This window comes from Erpetoichthys calabaricus, chromosome 1, assembly GCF_900747795.2.
Source record: "Erpetoichthys calabaricus chromosome 1, fErpCal1.3, whole genome shotgun sequence".
NCBI classification, from domain to species: domain Eukaryota; kingdom Metazoa; phylum Chordata; class Cladistia; order Polypteriformes; family Polypteridae; genus Erpetoichthys; species Erpetoichthys calabaricus.
In genome coordinates, this window is record NC_041394.2 from 263,063,939 (window position 1) to 263,086,696 (window position 22,758).

General features: G+C 39.5%; 2 protein-coding genes across 9 annotated transcripts in view; one reads left to right on the forward strand and one right to left on the reverse strand.

Moving 5' to 3' along the window:
• irf5 (interferon regulatory factor 5) overlaps window positions 1-11,485 on the forward strand; it is a 67,392-nt gene extending 55,907 nt beyond the window's left edge. For all 7 annotated transcript variants that reach the window (XM_028814681.2, XM_028814671.2, XM_028814694.2 and 4 more), the window contains 4 exons: window positions 1,112-1,456; window positions 1,691-2,080; window positions 7,204-7,322; window positions 10,997-11,485. In XM_028814681.2, coding sequence (XP_028670514.1) covers window positions 1,112-1,456; window positions 1,691-2,080; window positions 7,204-7,322; window positions 10,997-11,194 — 1,052 coding nt within the window. In that variant the 3' untranslated portion in view covers window positions 11,195-11,485. The remainder of the gene's footprint in view (window positions 1-1,111; window positions 1,457-1,690; window positions 2,081-7,203; window positions 7,323-10,996) is intronic.
• A 9,363-nt stretch (window positions 11,486-20,848) lies between these two features.
• The window catches only part of tnpo3 (transportin 3), a 162,151-nt gene continuing 160,241 nt past the window's right edge, over window positions 20,849-22,758 (reverse strand). For both annotated transcript variants that reach the window (XM_028814714.2, XM_028814708.2), the window contains exon 23: window positions 20,849-21,599. The gene's annotated coding sequence lies outside the window, so the exon portion shown is untranslated. The remainder of the gene's footprint in view (window positions 21,600-22,758) is intronic.

Below are 22,758 nucleotides of genomic sequence, written 5' to 3' on the forward strand. Positions count from 1 at the left end.
TAACTTTGGAGGCTTTTCTTTGCTTTCTTGCTTTTCTTTTTCCTCCTCTACAATATAATTGAATTCTTTCTAGCTTGTTCATGTTCTGCTTCCCCTAATATACAAAGAAAATATAGATTATGTGTAAATTTATGCTTTGAACTCTTCTTTCACTTATATTCTACAGTAGCAATAAGAAAATTATACTTTTTCATTTTGAAAAACATATCTATATATAGTAGGTTATTTTAAATCTCTTCTGAACCTTTTTTGGTAGATTTGCAATGATCAGTTGTTTGTGGATTAGAATCTGACATTTTTCTTCCTTAATATGTGCAGTTTTTTGCCTGTTAAAAATGTTAGCCAAATACATGTAAAATACTGGAATATTCTCTTCTTTCTAAGCAAAGCAATCTAAGAAAATGTCCTCTGTCTGGCAGGATTACGGCACAAAATGAAAGAACAGCTGCTGTACATCTTGAATGTGCTCCTTCATTCTCCCTTCTACCAGCTTTGTCTTTGCACACACTTTCCTACTTTTTCTGCATTTTTTCCTTTATGTAGTGTGTATGCAGCCCAGGAATTACCTGTAGAAGGAGTATATGAGAGTACATTTCATCTGTCACCCATGCCAAATACGAATACTGTAACTTGAAAAAGTATATAATTATTGTAAAATTCATGAAGAAGAAAGGATTGACTATATGTTACATTGGCATAGAAAAGGACAGTCAGAGGGGAATATACAGTATGTGAACATTTGATATGGTAAGTTTGATTTAACACTTGTGAGAGCATCACAAAGCTTGAACACACCAGTTTATGGTCAACCTTGTTAGGTAATGCAAAGGTCTGACCCCTCCCCTCCAATCTGAGACGCCATTTCGCACTTCGGAGGGCTTAGACATTTATTCCTGTCTACTGTTATATTATTCACTTCTTCTGGATATTACAGTATATCATCAATCAGGTTAATACATTTGTACTTCTCATAATAGTTGAACAAAATAAGATCTCCTTTTTCTACATATAAAGCATTTAGGACTACAGTATTAAACTTTTTATAGCTGTTTAATTTTGTTTGGATACATTATACTGTGTATGGAATAACAGAATAACAATTTGTTAACAGATTCAACTGTTCCTTCTTATTTGGAAAACAAGCAAGAAAGACTCTATCTCAACAGCATTTCACAACCAGAACAATTAAATCCTGCTGCTTCCAACCTCGGTGCCATAGAAGATGGGTCCTTTGAAACACTTTCTACAGTACCCATTAGCATGCAGTATTCAGAAATGATACCTGCAGATTTCGTTCATGGAGAGTTTGAACCTAATAATGCCATTCAAGGAGCTATAAATCACCAGGTTGTTCATGGTGCTATAGATCATGGAGTCATTCCTGCAATCCCAGCACCAGAAGGCCAGCCACAAATGTGCATAAATGATCTGCTTATCAGACCACACATGCTGCCATGTAAGTTATTTGTGATAGTGTTATTTTTAGAATGCTTATTAAATGGTGCTAATGAGATGCTCTGTTACTAATTGACTTTTGAAAGCATATGATGTTTATTATATAACTTAGTGTATAAGAGACACTAAGATAACTTGGCTGTTGACTAATGAAAGAAGCTGAGATGCATTAAGCTGTCTTATGCAAATGTTGCATTCACCTAAATGTATCATTTTCTTATTCTATGTCTTTTAGTGACCGACTTGGACATAAAATTCCAGTACAGAGGAAGGCAAGCTGGATCTTTGACTGTTAGCAACCCTCAGGGCTGCCGACTGTATTATGGGAACTTGGAGCCCACACCTGATCAAGTTGATTTGTTTGGACCAGTAACTCTGCAGCAAGTTCTATTTCCAGACCCTGCAGAGATTCCCAATCAAAAACAAATGTATTATACTAATCAACTTCTGGATGTTATGGACCGTGGACTCATTCTTGAGATACATGGACAGGACATCTATGCCATCCGTCTGTGCCAATGCAAAGTATATTGGTCTGGACCTGGTGTTTTTGAACAGTCTGGACCGAATCCTATAGAAAGAGAAAAAAAGATCAAAATCTTTAGTTTGAACAGCTTCTTACAAGGTGAGAAGAGCATTATTATAAATTGGTTGTTTGCATAAGCCTTTATCTGATTTTTTACAGTATTGTTTAAAATGTATTGGATATTACTAGTAGAGATAAAACACAATCTACGTGATGCAACCCTTTCAATGATGATGTATAAGAATATGGTTTAATACATGGTTGACAAGATATAATCAGTATAACAGTCTTTTCTCATTTACTCAGAGAAATAATTACCTTGTTTAGTCTTGTGATTATTAAAATCTTTAAACAGAAAAGCTTAACACATTTTTCCTTTGTGTTTACCTTCATATTGGATCTGAAACAAGGATGTTGAATTAGCTTTGGAGATCTGGAGTCTACTCCAGCATGAGTCTTACTTCTGACGACTTTAAATTTTACTTGAAATACAGCAAAAACAAAAGAAGTATTACTCAGCTTACATTACTTTCTAGTATACAAAGTATGGGGAAAGTATTATAATCGTCCTAAAATTTGACCTTGACATTTTGATGAATCCCAACATTTTGGACCTCCCTGAGTCTGATTTACTTTCTCGTAGGGAAAGTATTGTAATTGTCCAAAAGTTCGATTTCAAGATTTTGATGAGTCTCAATGTTTTAGACCACCCTGAGTTCCTAAAATACCATTTTTGGAATTATGTCTGTCTGTGTGTGTGTGTATGTAAACACGATAACTTGAGTACCCTTTCACTTTCGTCAACCAAATTTTGCATACAAGTATTAGTTACAAAAAATAGATTTCTATCAACTTTTGAGCTATTTCCATTAATCAGAAGTGGTGCTTTACCTTTAATTCATGCAGCTGCAGAATCCGATTTATTCAACTTTCATTTTATAATTTTCAATATATTATTAATTTTATTTGATTTGTTGATGGTTCTTTAATGTACATAATATAAAAATATAATTGTCTTGTGGTTTACTCCTCAAATATTCATCCCCATATCTGAGTATACGAGAAAGTCTAGGGGAGACCACCCCCGATTTTTTTTTCTTTCTTTTTTTATGTGTTTCTTTGATTTTGGAAGGTGCCATCAGAAATGCTCTTCTGAGTACTGTCAGACTACAAAGTGTAGCAAGCTCAACAAGAGAATCTCAGATGTGAAAAATATTTGGCAATAAACTTACTATCTTTTTTTTTTTTTTACCCTAATCATGTACTAATTTCTGTCAGTGAGTTATTTTAATTGTCACATCACTTCTTGTTAACTGGCTTTTATTGTGTTGCCTTTTTTTCTGAAAAAAAAATTATTAATATCTGTCCTGGTACTTTTTTTCTCCCTTTTAGAATTATGATTACTCCATAATTTAAAAAAGAAGGATGTATTTGAAAAAAGAGTACAGTTGCCCATCATTTTAGTTTATTTGTAGCAGCTTCTGTTAAATATTTCCATATTTATTATAGTTATTTTTGGGGGTCTAACTTTTTCATATACAGTAATTATTTATTTAATATCTTATTAAATACCATGTTCATTTCATATACTTTGGACCAATTTCTAATTGGACCATATTCTGGTAGCTTAGTGTGCAATGCAGGCACTGATCCTGGAGCCATCAAAGGACACGCATACCCACAACACCTACCCTCTCATCACCAGGGGCCTCATGTATAAACAGTGCGTACGCACAGAAATGTTGCGTACGAACGTTTCCACGCTCAAATCGCGATGTATAAAACCTAAACTTGGCGTAAAGCCACGCACATTTCCACGGTACCTCATACCTTGGCGTACGCAATTTCTCCGCTTGGTTTTGCAGACTGGCGGCACCCAGCGTCAAAGCAGTGCTACTGTTCCTGTGTGATCACCCTTTCTTTCTTAGACCCACATTCCTGACGCGGCTTTATAAATACACTGAAACTAACTGCATATTGTTTATTAGTGTAATGCATCTGATTGTAATTAACCTGTAGCAATATAATGGTCCAGGGAATAGCCATAGTATTCCAAATACCATAACTGCTTTAGCGTTGTTACGCTCACCGCATCTTCTTCTTCTTTCAGCTGCTCCCGTTAAGGGTTGCCACTGCGGATCATCTTTTTCCATATTACTCTCACTGCACCACTCGGAGTATTCATATCACTGTATCTGAGTGGGGAATCACAGCAGCAGCTGATCGGAAAGAGAATTATCGGTATACAGTTTCAAGTACACACTACCTCACCCATGGCAAAAAGTGTCAAAGCCTTTCCTGTACGGACCTCGCGTTTCAGAAACAGTTTCATCCCAAGAACTATAAATGCACTCAATCAGTCCATCAAGTGCTCCTTGTAGAACTGTTTGTACTTATAAGTACAATTACCTCACTGTAAACTTACACTACAGTTATAATATTGCACAACCTGCGCTACTTTATAAAGCGCGTATGATGACAATATCATTTTTAAGATGAAATGCAGCAAAATGTGTTGCTTATAGTATACAGATAAAACTTTAACTTCATTTAAATAATCTGTATTGTTAATAATTAAACATGAGGACACGGTGCCGCAGCGCTAGCTAGTTCACGGATGGCTCCTGCCTTGCGCTGTAATAATGCTGGTACTGACACGACACTAGAAGGATAGACGGATAGAATAATTAAACATGTACTACGAAGATATTTCAATGTTCCTTAAAAGTTTTGAAGAATCGGCATTCTAAGCTTACAGATGGCTTAACGTCTATTACAGAGCTGTTTGTGTGGCGATTGGGTATTTGGAGAAAGAAAAGTAAGGACAGGAATTGGAGGTTAGTACGTTTGAAAGAGACAGTACTTCTGTAATAAATTATTTAATCGAAGGTCGCACATGGTGCAGCAAGCCTCTTGCGTGAGATATGAACAATCACTGCGCCACCGTGTTCCCATGTTTAATAACATGCTTTCATTCCTATCATCATGAAAATGATATCACGTATACATCTCAGTATTTTAATTATTCAGAGAGCTGTAATATCACGAATGTAATGGATTCTGTGTCCTGTCGGAGAAAGAGAAAGAACGGAAGCACGTAGTGATTCACACACATAGAAGATCAAATACAGAACAAAGCATTTAACATGCTACTTGAGAAACTAGTAAACGATTTTAAGATGAAGTTTATGATGTTCTACTTTAATGGCAAAATAAACTACGTGATTAAAGTGGAAATTTCGAGATTAAAGTTGACATTTCGTGCTTTTTTCCCCACTGTGTGCCTATTTTTTTGTCTGTACCCTAATAAGCTTTCATATGACACTCAGACGGTGGGCTACGACTTGCCCTTTCATGGCAACTTTGATATGTGATTTCTTTTTTATTTCAGGCACTGTGTGACTTTGTGAACTTGATCTTTCGAGTTTCTCCGACATTCTGTCAGTTGATCAACTTTCTTTTGTTGTTTATATCACTGTTTAAACCAACAAATAGTACGTTTTTCCTTTGCCTCCATTTGGTATTCGCTGAAATTCATATATTTTCCCCTGTGCTTTTCCCATTGTCTTTTCACAGAAGGCTATTTATATAGATTTGCATATTCAAAGAGGCGTAATTTTGGGAGGAGTTGGGGCGGGACAGAAGGCGCGTGCACATGCGATATTTTTCACGCTGATCGGGATTTATGTAGTGGAAGAACGTGAAAGTTTGCGTGTGCACAGATTCCTGCATCTGGATTTTTCTGTGCGTACGCACAATCCAGCTTTTGTGCTTATGCCATGTTATAGTGTGAGTTCTACGCACGGCGTTATACATGAGGCCCCTGGCCTGTTCATTGCATTTGGGATATGGGAGTAAATGAATCTGTGAAGCAAAAGCCTGGGAAACTGAGAGAATGTACCAGTGAGACTTGAAATCAAACTGAGTTACAGGAAGTAGCAACGCTAACCAATTTGCCATTGTTGCACCCACTGTTATTGTTTTTTTTATTATTTAAAATAACTGTTGAACACATCAAGTAAAAATGGCATGCTTACATTTATAAAGTGAGTCAGATGTATGGATTTAACCAGGTGTCTTTTTGGTATAAAGTACATTTACTAGGCCTGTTTGTGACAATGCCTGTGAATAACTGCTAGAATATTTGCAAGCCCAAAGATAACATATACTGTATCCATGAAAAAATTTAGTGGAGGTAAAGGAACAAAGTAACATCAGGTAGCATTGAAGAAGTCAAACTGAAAACAAGGAGAGCGGGCTTTGGAAATACCAGGTATTTGGTAATAGCAAGATGCACTGAGGTGGAGCTGCGCATAGAAGAGCAATGGGAGTGTTTTGGAGGGTTTAGCCGCAAATAGCACAGGGTAGAGGCATTTCAGGGGATGTGAATAGCAGAGCATTCTGCTTCCAGACTATTCATGTGATAAGCATGCACATAAACAGTTAGCAGGACCCACATAGACACCTCCATGGGTGGAAGAAAGTGGAACTCCTACGGATGATTGTGTGGGGTAAATTATAAAAATCCTTTGTATTTCTTATTCAGGCAGAGGTCTGAATTACTCAGTGTAATGGATCATCTCCAGAGTTCTCTACAGCAGTTATTGCATGAATTTCAGCAGGTATCACTCCCTCTACCCAAATAAATCTCACTCTGGCATGTTGTTCAACAAAGGTGCAAATCCTGCAGTGGAAGGTCCATGTTCACTTGACCTCAGCTTCAACTAAACCAACAGCAGAGCGCTGCGCTGTACGTGTTTGAATTACCCATAAGCTGTCATGAACCATGTGCTTCCCACATAATTTTCAAATTGCCTTTAAATTTTGATTAACCCTTGTATTTTAGGTTAGTTATTTGTGCAGCAGTTGGGCCGACCAGTTTTCTGCAGTTGAGAATTTTAATCATCAAAATGATGGTGTAAATGTTCACTTGGATCCTTTTCATTTTGGGAGCATTCATTCTTGAAAAAGTATTCTTTGGGCTTTATGCATAATTTAGTCTGAATTACATATTTTACCTTTCTCCCTCTGAACAGTTGAGGAAATCTTTACATTTAAAAGACATAAGTGTTTCAAAAGGAGTGATTTGTTTTTTTCCTAAGTTAAATGGACCAGTTTTATTTGCTACACAACCTGGAATGAATGTTAGTTTACTGTAAAATATGACCATATTCACACAGCTTAACCAATTCCAATATTTTATTTTTTTGTATTTATAACAGAACTTATTTTGTACCAGAAAGGGGAGACGAATGCACCTCCTCCTTTTGAAATTTATTTCTGTTTTGGAGAAGTCTGGCCTGACAGGAAGCCAAAAGAAAAAAAGCTCATCATTGTTCAGGTATGTGTCTACTTTCATTTACTAGGCACGAAGCCCAGGGTGATGAAAGCATTTCAAAATAATCTATATATTTTTTGCATTAAATATATTCCTTAGTTTGTTGAAAGAAATAAAAATAATAAAATTTACAGTACAGCTTTTTTAACATTTTGTTCTTATTTTTAGCAAAGTATAACTTGTGAAAGGTGGCATACCTGCATTTAATTACTGATTTAATTCTATGTACTTAGTACAGTATTTCTCAAAATAGTTTGATGCTTATTTAATTAAAATATTGCGCTATTAGGAGGAATTGTAAGCTGTGCACTGCATTTCTTCTTCTCTGTCATGCTGTCCTACCTTTATTCATTTGCAAACTTGGAATAAGGCAGTGAACTATTGAAGGAATACAGTAGCTGCTGCTGGTGTAAAGCAATATTTCAATCTGTCAGTAGCTTTCAGTCCAGTTATCTTCATTATGCAGCACGACAACAACAATGCATTCCGGCTCCCTCAGTAATATGTTGCAGATAACATCAAGAGAACACACTGTGTTGAACATCACTAATCTTTGTCTGTGCTCCTCAACTGTGGGGTCCATACTCCCTGGCTGGATAACATTCAGCACCTGCTCAGCTCAGAACCACGGGGCGTACACGGGGTGAGCTCAGCGTGAAGGCGGCACAGGATATTACTGTTGAACAGGACACACACAGCACATGCTGTCATAGAAAGGCTGACCGTATTCATTAAACAACAACATTTATTTCTACAGCACATTTTCATATCGCCAATGTAGCTCAAAGTGCTTTACAAGAAAAGAGAAACAAATAAGATTAGGCAATGATATTAAAGAATAAGTAGCAAAGAAAGAAAAAAAACAAATGAATCTAAACAATTAAAAACAGAATAAATTATCAAGTAGAAGAGTAGTGTCCTTATATATAGTGATGTGAGATGAAAGTCTCTTAAGGATGAGTCCGGTGATAAGATCAGCCGTCCTACAGCGTCACCTTCTCCCTCATGAGTGGTGCTGAACAGTGGCACTTACAACCAAAGACTATGGGAGAGCTTTTGTCCACAGCTCAGAAGGTTCCTTGTACTTGCTTCTTATATTTAATCTGGAGTTGCATTTAATGTATTATGTTGTATTCTACACATGGCACTTAATTGAATAATTGAGTAATTTAGAGTAAACCTTTAAAGAATACATTGGCATGAAATACACCCGTGCTTTCTCTTTACTTAAGAGAGACCCATGATGGAAAGGCATAACATAAAATTTTATTATTATTAATAACAATAATAATATGTGTTGAAATGTGCAGTTTAATTACTTTAAAAAATATTATTATTTTAGGATATTCCCAGTCAGTGTTTGTTGTTCCTGGTCGGTGGTTGTTGGTTGAGTGACCAGAGATTTTAAGAATACAGGATCACTCCTATTACTGGGGAGACATAATAATAAACTTGTAGTTTTACTTATTTAGCATTTGCAGTGCAGCATAAACAGTGCAGTGAGCCAGAGGATTTCCATTAGTGTATTATTTTTTAAAATGTATTTATTCATTATGATTCTGAAAGAGAATTGATGCAAAATATAAGCAATGTTTTAGCTCTGTAATCTGTAAGGCAGAAGGAGCAGCTGTTATGCTGTATGTTTTCATATATACTGTAATTTTATTTTGTTAATGCTGATTTAGTAGATGTTAAACACAGTTCCTTACACCCCATTTCTTTGCAAAGTGGGTTTTCCTGTTTTTACTCACTGTCACACTCGACTCGTAGCTTAAACAGCCGTGTGTTTGGTGTCACAACCCACTTTTACTCATGGCAGCGTCTTTGCAACCCACCTGTGGGGTCCCCTTGGTGAATCGAGTGCGATTGTCAGAACGTCTTCCCTCTGTGTTAGTCAAGTGTCATTGACAAAGCAGATTAATTGGTGATCAAGTATGATTGTTGGAGTTGCAACCCACCAAGACGAGCTGTGTGATCCACTACCATTATAACCAGTACAGTCTTTAGAGCATATTGGCATTGGACGTCACCAGATGTAGAGTCTTCTAGAAGTCTTCAAGAAGCTGACACAATGTAGAAGTTAGCGATCTATCAGTTGGATACCACTCATTTTTCACGACTAACTAAACGTTATATGACTTGTCCACAGACTTTTTTTCAGTGCTGTTTTCTGTTTTAATTTGATAAAATCATTCGAGAAATGTATTTATTGTTACCATTATCGTAATTGGGCCTCCCCTTACTGAACGCTCTATTTTGCTACTAAATTGTATGTCTATTACGTGTTCTATATGGCACATATTCCCAGTAGAAAATCACACTGTCTTGATGGGTTTTGTCCCAGTAAAAGGATTCTATCATTTTGATTTTAACCTTTGTCCTTTGCATCATTACAGAAACCTCTTTAGTCCATTGTTGAATGATCTCCGTTTAGGCCCACAGACAGCCAATGCCTGTGCTTGGCAGTAACAGAGTATCCAATGCAGGACAAACAGACCAATACAGGCCCGATTTTAGAGTTGCCAGTTAATACAGCATTCAGTGTTCTGGAGCAGAGAATTCTGGAGAAACGTCCTGCAGATAATGGGAGAGCTTCGCACAGACTGAGCAGCTGGGTGCACCAGCACACCTAAAGGGATGACATGGACTGGTCAGAGCTTCATTTATTTGGATTACAGCAGTAGTTCTGCTGGATTTGACAGTTTTCCTCTTAAATGTTGCTCATGTAGAAGATAATCCAGCAGATGTTCAGCTTTCCTTCGGCTAGGGCTCTCGCCAGATACTCGGGTGTTTGCTGTTATTTCCATTATGTAGTTTGGTTCTAGTGGTGCAGCAGTGATTCATGTGAAACTGAATTTGCAGCGTAAACAAGTATGCCATTGACTGGAAGTAAGATTTGAAGTCGCCGTCTGTTAGTGTTCTCTGGCACCAGTTCTGCCTGCGTTAGTTTTTACATTAGGATCTGTAGTGAAAAAAAATGTGAATCACTAAGACTAATTTCCTGTCATGTGCTACCATTTTGTTGAGCCATGACACACATTTGTTGCGGTTGTTCTGATAGTGTTATTTTTTGGGAATGCAATCTAGAATTGCTTCAGAGACGGAAATGATGCATGGTGTACACTCCTGTGTTTTGTTTAAAGCGTGCACATCCTCCACGTCATCCGTAGCAGTCAAGAAACGGCAAGGAAATAGCAACGGGCAGGTTTCCCTGTAGTGTGTTTTCCTGCAGAGAAAACTTGGTAATGTGCGTGATGGAGCATTTTGGTGTGTATTTGTGCATATCATATATCTCCTTACCAGCAACGGTTGTGTGTGTTCCACTTTAAATGTTAGGCTTTCCACCAAATACTGACCGTGCGCATGAGCTCCTTTTAGTTCGTCCTGATATTCCAGCTTTGTTTCCTTTGATTTAGGAAGCTGAATTGCCATCTGTGTGTTTTGCAGCATGACTGTACCATGCAGTGGACTGTCATTTTATCACGGTCTGCTTTGCCCATTTGCTCCCCCTATAATAAAATTGGATGGATGCTTAGAAATGGAAGGCCAAATGTCCCTTGAGCATTAGCAGCTCTGGGCAGTGTTTTTTGAGGGCGCACTTACTTCCACACACTCCTTAGTGGCTCTTGGAATATTAAACATAACCTGTGCCCTGTTTGTTTCTCTTCTTAAATCAGGTCGTTCCAGTTGTGGCACGGATTCTTACCGAGATGTTTTCTGGTGAACTGTCTTGGTCAACTGATAGCATCCGTCTGCAGATCTCAAATCCTGACTTAAAAGATCAGACTGTGGAACAGTTCAAAGAGCTGCACCGATTGTGGCAGCACCATCAACCCCAGGGACAATGGGGAATGCAGCCGGCCACAATGCACTGAAAAGGCCAAAGATGCACTTGGAACAGCAGCCAATAGAAAGAGAGGCCGGAGCTTTAGAACACGTCAAGCAACCTCCGCCGCACTCCCGCCCGGCAACGATTAAGATTTTCATCATCTGGAAAGGGAGTCTGTGTGGGATAAAGCCATTTTGATAATTCCTGAGGAGACACATTTTATTTTGCTAATATTGTTCAACGTTTAATGTGCTAAGAACAGTGGACTTGGTACATGCATGTGAATGTAAATTATTTTATTTTTCATCTGCTTTAATACATAAAATATTATTTGAAAGGTGTTTGTGGTTAATTTGGTCAGGTTAGAAAACTCATGACTTAAGTGAATTTCAGTTCATGTAAATGAATATGCTTATGAAATAATCCTTTAAACATTTCTTATTTAATCATGAGAAAATGTTGTCTGGCCAAAATCTAAATAAAATATCAGCAATATGAGGAATGGATAAACAAAAACCATCAGCACAAAAAGAGAACAAAGAGCTCCTAATATATGAACATGTTTGTGTGACTTTAATTTTGTCATAAGTTGTCCCAAGAACAGTTTCATTTTAGGAATTAAGATTTTGAAATTATGCAATGGGGTTTTAAATGCATTTTATACTAGCATTCATAACATGACGTTGATGATGTTGGGTGTATGTAGGAGTTGATCATCTTTATTTAGTTTAATTATGAACTTATCATAAACAGCAACACAAAGTTGTGAGGGGAGGTTTGAGAACCCTTTGGAATTGTCTGTCTGGATTTGTGTGTGAATGGCTTCAAAAATGTGATCATTGTAATAAATGGGGGGGTTTGATTAAATAGAGAACTCAAGGAATTGTCTAATATTTCAATGAACATTGAGGATAAGGATGGAAAAAGGTGAACCTCTAGGAGAAATGGCCATTTCATAGTAGATAACTGGAGTGAGGTGTGTGTTTGAGGTGCTTGAATTGATAAAAGGCCAGGCCGCTCAGGAAAGATACTTAAAATATCTGGACAGCGTGTGCGATTTAAGACAAGTCTGGATTGTGGGTGGCCTCCCCTAGAATGCACAAATGACACAATTTGCTTTGATACCTTGGAGGTGTGTGTGTGTATGTATGTATGTATATAATATACATGTATGTGTGCGTGTGTAGTGCATCCAGAAAGTATTCACAGCGCATCACTTTTTCCACATTTTGTTATGTTACAGCCTTATTCCAAAATGGATTAAATTCATTTTTTTCCTCAGAATTTTACACACAACACCCCATAATGACAACGTGAAAAAAGTTTATTTGAGGTTTTTACAAATTTATTAAAAATAAAAAAATTGAGAAAGCACATGTACATAAGTATTCACAGCCTTTGCCATGAAGCTCAAAATTGAGCTCAGGTGCATCCTGTTTCCCCTGATCATCCTTGAGATGTTTCTGCAGCTTAATTGGAGTCCACCTGTGGTAAATTCAGTTGATTGGACATAATTTGAAAAGGCACACACCTGTCTATATAAGGTCCCACAGTTGACAGTTCATGTCAGAGCACAAACCAAGCATGAAGTCAAAGGAATTGTCTGTAGACCTCCGAGATAGGATTGTCTCGAGGCACATATCTGGGGAAGGTTACAGATAAATTTCTGCTGCTTTGAAGGTCCCAATGAGCACAGTGGTCTCCATCATCTGTAAGTGGAAGAAGTTCAAAACCACCAGGACTCTTCCTAGAGCTGGCCGGCCATCTAAACTAAGCGATCTGGGGAGAAGGGCCTTAGTCAGGGAGTTGACCAAGAACCCGATGGTCACTCTGTCAGAGCTCTAGAGGTCCTCTGTGGAGAGAGGAGAACCTTCCAGAAGGACAACCATCTCTGCAGCAATCCACCAATCAGGCCTGTATGGTAGAGTGGCCAGACGGAAGCCACTCCTTAGTAAAGGCACATGGCAGCCCGCCTGGAGTTTGCCAAAAGGCACCTGAAGGACTCTCGGACCATGAGAAAGAAAATTCTCTGTTCTGATGAGACAAAGCTTGAACTCTTTGGTGTGAATGCCAGGCATCACGTTTGGAGGAAACCAGGCACCGCTCATCACCAGGTCAATACCATCCCTACAGTGAAGCATAGTGGTGGCAGCATCATGCTGTGGGGATGTTTTTCAGCGGCAGGAACTGGGAGACTAGTCAGGATAAAGGGAAAGATGACTGCAGCAATGTACAGAGACATCCTGGATGAAAACCTGCTCCAGAGCGCTCTTGACCTCAGACTGGGGCGACGGTTCATCTTTCAGCAGGACAACGACCCTAAGCACACAGCCAAGATATCAAAGGAGTGGCTTCAGGACAACTCTGTGAATGTTCTTGAGTGGCCCAGCCAGAGCCCAGACTTGAATCCGATTGAACATCTCTGGAGAGATCTTAAAATGGCTGTGCACCGACGCTTCTCATCCAACCTGATGGAGCTTGAGAGGTGCTGCAAAGAGGAATGGGCGAAACTGGCCAAGGATAGGTGTGCCAAGCTTGTGGCATCATATTCAAAAAGACTTGAGGCTGTAATTGCTGCCAAAGATGCATCGACAACAACAACAACATTTATTTATATAGCACATTTTCATACAAAAAGTAGCTCAAAGTGCTTTACATAATGAAGAAAAGAAGAATAAAAGACAAATAAGAAACTAAAATAAGACAACCTTAGTTAACATAAAAAGGAGTAAGGTCCGATGGCCAGGGTGGACAGAAAAAACAAAAAAAAACTCCAGAAGGCTGGAGAAAAAAATAAAATCTGTAGGGGTTCCAGGCCACGAGACCACCCAGTCCCCTCTGGGCATTCTACCTAACATAAATGAAATAGTCCTCTTTGTAGTTAGGGTTCTCATGGAGTCACTTGATGCTGATGGTCATACAGACTTCTGGCTTTTAATCCATCCATCATTTTTGGAACATCATGGTACTTAGAGTAGATGGTGGTTGCGGAGGCACAAAGTATTGAGCAAAGGCTGTGAATACTTACTGTATGTACATGTGATTTCTCAGTTTTTTTATTTTTAATAAATTTGCAAAAATCTCAAGTAAATGTTTTTCACGTTGTCATTGTGGGGTGTTGTGTGTAGAATTCTGAGGAAAAAAATGAATTTAATCCATTTTGGAATAAGGCTGTAACATAACAAAAAGTGGAAAAAGTGATGTGCTGTATGTTGAGTTCCTCTAAATGTTTGGCTGCAATGTGCCACCAGACTCTGACACAGCTGTCACTGTGATTCACAATGCACTTCTCAATAGCCCTTCTGACGTAAGTGGCACATCAGTGAACCAAAATTTTCAAAAGTGGTCGTGTAGTTCCATTTGGCTCTCTGCCCCTAATTGTGCCCTCATGGTCTTTCGTGAAGTGCCATCTCTTCTGCTGGTTACTGATCTGCAAAAGAGAATTCCAAGCTGCAACACATCATACACGACCATTTCTTTAAAGACTTCTTCCCACCTTTGGTGACTGTGTGAGATGCCAAGCGAGTGCTTCACTGGCTTTCCTTTTGTCCCCTAATGCAGTGACCTTCGTGAGATCTTTTTAGGTCTACTTACTGCAGTTTCTGTCTTCAGCTTGCCCAGTTTCTTCAACTTTTTTTGTAATAAGTTTTACTGTAAACCTGTTGATACAAAGCTATGATTTTTATGCATGTCAAAGTTCTTTGTCTTAATAATTTCCAGGCCTCTGCTTGAGACACCCCAGTATTTGTGGGTACCACTTGACACACCCATTAATCTGAGTTGTGGGTCAATTTAACAAACACATGCAATGGCTGGGGTGGCTCGAGGCAAACAAAGTCTGTGGTGTTCCTCTAATGTAATGAGATATTATAAAGACGTAAATATTTTCTTGGATGGCCAAAATACTTTATGCTCAGTATCAAATTTCTCATTTCTTGTTGTTCATTGAAACCAACTGAAGCAGAATCTGCTCCAATCAAATAAACTTTCATAGAGAAGCTCACGAAAACTATAAACTGTTACAACATCATTTCAGAAGGTTTGGACCCGCATCCTTCCGTATTCTTTAAGATCGCAGATGTAACAAGTTCAGTGTTATTCAAGTAGGTGTGCTGCAGGGATTATTATTTCAACGAAGGATTCAAGACCTGAAATTTAGTTTGACTTCTAAGGATCTGCACACATTTCTTAGAGCACTTGCCGCTGTCTGTGTCCGTATGTCTCTACTGACAAGAAAATGCTGAACAAAACTGAACTGTGACCATGTTGGCAGAAACAACTGCTCTCCACAGGTCATTGCAGGCCATGTCAAGGTTGATGTTCCACAGCACTACCAGAACCGTGTTTTGGGGATAAATAAGAACTTTTTGGTGTACAACATACTGCACATTGAGGGTAAAACAGCCTCCAGCCTGTGGTTCACAATGGAGGGAGCACTGTGGCATGGGGTTGATTTGATCCTACACAGTCTGGATGACAATATCCATAAATCAGCACAAATCAAATTTAACACTTCAAAATTGTGGCTATGGTCTGATCTAAAGAAAAACATGTCTGATATCTAAACGAACCAGATGAGTGAGGCAGACGTTCCTCGTGAATGCTGCTTGTAGCATTTGGAGGTTAGCGATGCTAAAGCAGAAACTACCAGTTCACATTTGTCATCCTTGCCTTCAATATTTAAACTGCATTTTGAACAAAGAACATAGTTTGCCATTTTAGACATGTTATTTGTATGTTAACCACTATCACTATGACTCAGGTAAAGCTCAGAGCACATGCAATACTCCTGAAAATTCTAAAAGGCTCCCAAGCAGCAGCAGGCCTTCTCTTGTGTTATTGTGTCGTAACCTCCATCCTTGACGGCTGTTCTTCATAAAGCCTAGTTATTGGCTTTTCTGTCTCAGGGTAATAATGGAAAGATTCTGGCAACAGTGGTCAGAAGTTAAGACAGAAATACAGGCAAGGTGCCAGCTAATGATGGGGCACACAGTCTGACCAGGCCAGTTCAAGTGTTGTGCATGTAGGCGCTCACACTGCCAGTAAAGGGGCTAAAGGCTCAAATGCAGCCCCCTGGATCTGACAGGCCACAACACTGACCACGGAGTCCCCCTTCTATAAACCAAATGTAAGAAAAGTACCATCAGTAAAATATATAGAAATATAAGACTCATTCAATTGTGTCCATTTTCTACACCAATGGCTCATCAAATTTAGGCACAGCAAATTGGCTTCATGGTCCTGGTGATGTGCCACCTTTTGCCTTTTTAATTTCTGTTCTGACCTGCTTGAACTTCTTGTCCGCAGCTCACTCTGGTTCAACACTGAGGACATAGTTACAGGACGGGCCGGTCAAAGAAGATACTTTACTATTTAATGGCTGTTGTGCCAGATAGCTTCACTCTGTGGGTTGAATTTCAGCCGTCTGAGCCATAAATTTAGCTGTAAGACCTTGAAGTCTCCGTGGAAAATAAGATTGTGGACCAAGGGTGGGAGCTAAGGCTGTAACCATGCAGCGTCCTAAACACTAAAGCAATTTCCTTCCATGTAAATGCTGTCAGTTCTTACATTTTTAAAATGTTCCCAGCCTAACACCAAAACGCTCAGCCTCAGGAGTGTTTGTAATTTTCATATTTGTTCCTCTCTTTCTTTTAGACTGCATTAGAAGTATTATAGCAAAATGACCAACAGTTGAGTTTTCGAGGACCACCCCATGCTTAGTAGTTTGACGGACACCTCATGGACTACCCTACCCAGAGCCTCTGTATACTCTTTTTGTTTCTTATTAGTGAATCGTGAGCTCTGGGACTGCTACCTGTGCAAGGCCAGATGTGCTAACAGCCTGCTTAAACCCTAAACCTACTGCTGAGTCCACACTGTGAATAGGAATTATAAGATGAGCAGCTATGCTGTCGAGTTGACCCCATGTTTGCAGTGCACCACCTGTTGGAATGCTTTTTGTAATGCATGTAGTAATAACATACCTTGCATTTGTCACTCCAACAGATGGTTGTAATAAAGTGTATTGCTACAACTGTTTGTGATGTGCCATCTGTTGGAATGACAATTGCAATGCACATGTCTCTGTTTTATAGAAACAGTGTTAATGTTTGTGACATGACAAATGCAATGCATTAGTAAAAATGTTTGTAATGTATTGGAATGACAGAAACATTACAAATGGACAGACAGTTGAAGGACTGATACTTTCCTCAACAGTATACAATTAGAAAGAGCTTACCTGTAAAACTAGAGCCTACAGCTAGCTGCTCTGCAGTTCACATGTTCACAGTCTTAAGTCCTGTACTAAAAGATCGTCAATGAGAGCTCAGGGTCATGAGATCAACAGCACTGATGAACATGAAATATTCACTTAACACACGAAGAAGATACCAGAGCAGAGATCCAAACGCAACTAGAAAAGGAAGATAACAAGTAGCAAAAAATACAAGCGGCATAACATTCAAGTGTGATCAGAGACGTGGCAGCTGTTTTAATGTTCTAGTCACTTCATATCACTAGTTTTTTTAACAGTGAGTCATATTCAAAATATAACAGAATGTAATTACATGTACAATACCTGAAAATAAAATGTTTTTGAAGATTTTTGTCCAATATCACATAGTAGAAATTGCCATCACAGCCACAGATTCCCGATGAAAGGATCTGCCCGCTGTTAGTAGGTGGATGTAGAAGGGATGTGACTTATTGCACTTCAAGTTTCTTACACGTATCTTCTCTTTTTCAAATCTGGGTGGAGGTCACAAGCTAAAAGTTGTTGGCTGCTTTCTGAACATGAGATTGTGGATCTGCAAACAGGAATGATGAAACATCTAATCTTTAGATGATGCAACGCTGACGTTGTTTTTATTGTAACAGAAACTCTGAGTGCACGTTGAATCCCTGTAGCAGTAAAGTGTCCCGCGCCATGCATCTCTACTTAAGTTACACTTATTTTTGTTTTTTTTCTTTTTATGGACGTCACTTCGACGCATTGATTTCAAGGAGCAGGTGAGCTGCTGTGACTGAGGCTCACACGAGACGCCATGCTGCCGCAGAGACGGACAGAGTCCTGGGTCACTGGTAGCATATGAGAAGGCATTCTGATACAGTAAGGATAGTACTCACCTCATACAACGATGAATAAACAGTCATTACTATCACACTGAAGAAGGAAAGAATGTCATTGTCAGCAAACATAAATACAGCAGCATCGTCAAACCCCAACCCTCCCCGTGTCCAGCAGTGAGGTGCACTGCCATGAGATCAGGAGTGGCTGTCAAACATGTAAAAGAAAAGAAAGAAACAAAAGATACAGTACAAGTGGAAGTATCTGCCCTGGAGATAAAACCAAAACGGTAAATGAATTCTTAACTGATGTCACACCGTCGGCTTCTTTGATTTAAGATGGACAAGTTTGCAAATTTGCCAGTTCTTTTCAATGGGAGCTTTTTGAAATGTAAACTGTCCCAAGAAATTTCCTTGAAGAATAAATGTGCCAAAGCTGAACAAAATGGGTCTTCTGGCAGAGGAGGTGTTTCATGCAGACAGGGTTAGGGTTAGGGACAGGACTACTGCAGTAGGGGCTTTTTGATTGAGATGCAAACACGCCTAAAATGGAAGAATGAAAGAAAGAAAAAGAATCAAAGAACAAACAAAACAGAAAAGAATGAGCAGAAGAAACAGAGAAAGAACTAAAAGAACAGAAGATACCTAAACAAAAAAAGAAAGCAGAAATGGAAAAAAAGAAAGCAAGAAAGACCTGATAAAAAAGAGAAAGAAAGAACAAACAAAAAGGAAAGAATGAAAGGACAAATGAACAAAGAACCAAAAAGAGCTGAAGAGCTACAAGAATTAAGAAAACAAGCAACAAAGAATGAAATAAAAGGAAAAAAAACAAAGTGCCAATAAAGGAACAAACAAAATTGAAAGACCTAAAAGTACAAGACGTCTGAACAAACAAAAACAAGAAAAAAATGATATAAAGGTGAAATGAATGAAAAGTAAATCAACAAAAGAAAGACTGAACAACCAAAACGCTCACTGCATGATGCCCAGTGGTCTTTTAGTAAATGGAGTCGAGTTCATTAAAGCCAACTTTTGCACTTTTTTTTTTAAAGCAAGAGCCCACCTCGGAGATTCGAAATCCAGGCCTAGTGAGTTGCATTTCTTTCCCCGTGGCTATGCTTAATTTCCTTTTCCAGCCGCAGCATTGGTGGGCAGGTTAACGGACTCACTCAGTGAAACCAAGAAGAGCAACAAGCCAGCAAAACTTGTGCTTACAGGCCAACACGTTGGCCATTTGACCGCACACAGCTCCTCCGCTTCCACAGAAAGCCTCACAGGGTGAGAGACTAGAAAGCTGGACAATCCACCGGGATGATCAGAGTGGAGACAAGTACTCGGGCAGCAGGATCCTTTCTATGCATCTAGTTAGGAAAGCCAGTTTTTCAGTTCCAGGTTTCAGGGAGTTTGCCTTCCTCCAGCCCTGCTTGTTCTTACAAAGATCCTCCTCATGCCACTTACTGCAGTCACACTCTAGCTACCTACTTTTGACCTCCAAAGTAAAGCCCTCTCTCTCAAATAAGAAATAAGGCTAAGGTGGCACAGCGCTTAGTGCCACTGCTCTGTGGCCCCTGCCTGGTCATTGTTCATCTGCCCCTTCTCTACATGTCCGTGAAGAGGTGAGGTCCACAGGCGACACTAAACAGCTTGAATGTGGACTGCCATCATACCTCTGCCTTCAGTTTTTGCCCACAGGCAACCCTGCATCTGACCCCCACACATCACATCAAAAAATTACAGCTAGAAGAAAGAAAGAAAACTATACTTCGTCAGACAACAACTCTTTTTATAGGACCTCACCAGGAGCCAACAATGCCATAAGGGTAACCCAAAAATAACTGAAGTGCACAAAAATCACAGGAGCCTGCCTGACTCAGAAGTTGGCGAGAGCCCCTGGCATTTCTCTTAAGTCTGCAGTGTGTCATAGGAGAAAGCCTTTTCTTCTTCAGTACAGTAAATTCAGCCGGAAGTCTTGTCTTTGCAAACCCACAGTAGCCTTCGCTGGAAAAGCCAAAACGGGGAAGCTGGAAGAGGATCTTGTGTAAGATCACATCAGGAAGTGTGAGTACAGAGCCTTTCTGGTCCCGACTTGTGCCAGAAACAGAGAATGTCACACAGCATCGCCACTTGTGTCATTCTGACTGCTAAAATGGCCCCACATCCGACACTTGCAGATGGCATAAAAAACAAAGCCTCTTGGATCACCTCTGGTCTTGTAATTACTGAATAAAATTTTAATTTAAGCTCTTTGTCCAAAGTCTGACCATCTCAAAGCCACACAGGAGAGTAAATAACACTTTTTTGACCCCCACTGCCCCCCAAGAAAGAGTTCAGAAATTCGTAACCAATCCCTGAGCCCTCAGACCGTGCAACCCAACAGTAAGGCCAGCCACTCTAGTCATGCATGCCCCACTGATTCTAAGGCACTGCTTCCTTGCTGATGCCCTCTTACACACTGGTACTATTGCCATGCCCATCACTTGCTTATAAATCAATATAAATCACAAAGGCACCGTGGACATAGTGCCATTTAACAGAGATTTGTTGAGAGTATGTGACCAGCACATGAGCTTCGTAAGCCAAGGGCCGTAAAAGTGACACTTTGGGTACAATGACACACACAGGCAGAAATAAGGACTGTAGTTGTCCTGACTTTTATTTCTTGTTCACAAGATGGCTACAACACCAGATGGAACAGCATGTCAGCAACATCCCTTCGTCCCAAGCAGCAGACCTTGTTATTTCTCTCACCAGCTTGCTGCTAGAAGAGGAAGGAAAAGAAAATATCCGGCCAGTGTCCACTTGACAGTCTGTCACAGCTTAGCCTGGCATGAGAACGGTAAAACTCCAGCCAATGGTTAAAAAGACTGTGGGCAACTGGAATTTTCAAGCCCATCCTTTCAAATCCCAAGATGTCTCTGGAATTGCGTAATTATTCTGTTTAATTGTTATATGGCACAGACAGCAAACCAGGTTTGGTCATTCTTGAGATGGTCCATGAAAATAAACGATTTTTATTTGCATTTTTTTTTTCCCATTTTCTTTTTTTTTTTTTTTTTTTTTTTTAAAAAACCTCATAAGTCTTTATTTTCAAATACCAGGCACATTCTTTTGTCAATGGATTCTTGATTCAGACAAATCCAATTGATGCAGAGAATTTTGTTTAAACCACCAAAGTTCCTTGTTTACCACAAGTCCCACAGGAAAGCAATTTCCCCTCATGCTGTCTGTCCAGATGCAGCCATCTTTATGCCAGGTATGATGGACTCTTAATGCCCACCTCATTCTTTCAAAGCTAAGTCCTGTAATGCTGAAATATTCGCCATCTTGCATTACGTGGTGGGATGAATCTTGTCTCATACTCTTCAAACATCTAAACAAAACTCCTGTGTGGGGAAAAAACAAAAAAAAAAACAAAACAAAAAACACAGTGAGCAGAGTGACTGACCGTCATTGTGATCAAGCAAATCCGCCTGCAACAGCCATCCACCAAGGAGATCTTACTGTTCAGAGGTCCTCAAGGACTGCAGTCATCCCTCAGACATTTAAAATGCCAAGAGATCGTCTGATGAAGCCTCAACCCCCAAAGCACTGCACTTTACACCATCGTTCACTTTGTTTTCAGGGTGAATATGATCTTTACCTTTGTTTTTTTTCCCAATTAATTATTACTGTTTATGAAACACTGAGGCTGCTAACTTGGCTCCAATCCACAATAACACATAAATAAAAAGAAATGCATTTTCAAGTTTGTTTTGGTCTTCCATTCGCTTTGAAATTGTATTTTAAATTACTAAAAACAAAGGCTTTTGAAACTGTCCTCCGAAGTGTACAAGTCGGAGAATGTACTATATATGAACTGAAGAATGCAGTTGGGAGGGAAAGAGTGACCCAAGTGTCGGTGAGGCAGGAGAGATGGGTTACATGACAAGCTAGAGACTAAGGCTAGTAGTAGTAATGTTCAATCTTGCGAAAATAAGATGGGTGAACTCAGAACCAGGATTGTATCCCAGCAGGAAGTGAGAGACTGCTGCACGCTGATCTTCCCTGAAACCCGGATTCAGCTGTCCACCTGCATACTCACTGACCACACAGTGGCATCTGGCAAACTCAAAGATGGGGGAGTTTCCATTTACATTAACAACTGATGGGGCTCAGACATGCAGAGTGTCAGTAAATGCTGTTCAAGTGATGCAGGGTACCTAATGCTGAAACGCAGACCCTTTAACTTACTGAGGGAGTTTACCGCTGTGGTCACATTCCTCTGTATGCACACCCCATCCATGGCAGCACTGGGGGACACTGTATGAGTTACAAAATGCACAATAAAATAAAACACCCCGATGCAGTGTTTATTATAGTGGCTGGTGACTTGAACCATCGTAACTTACGGACTGTGATGCCAGCCTGCTAACAGCATGGATCACGGGTGTAGTAATATGGAGGGGGAGTGTAAGGCTGTACCTCGCCCTCACATCTCTGTGTTCCTATATCCAGCATGCACACAGCTCCTCAAACAAGTTCCCACTGTAAAGAAAACTGGTG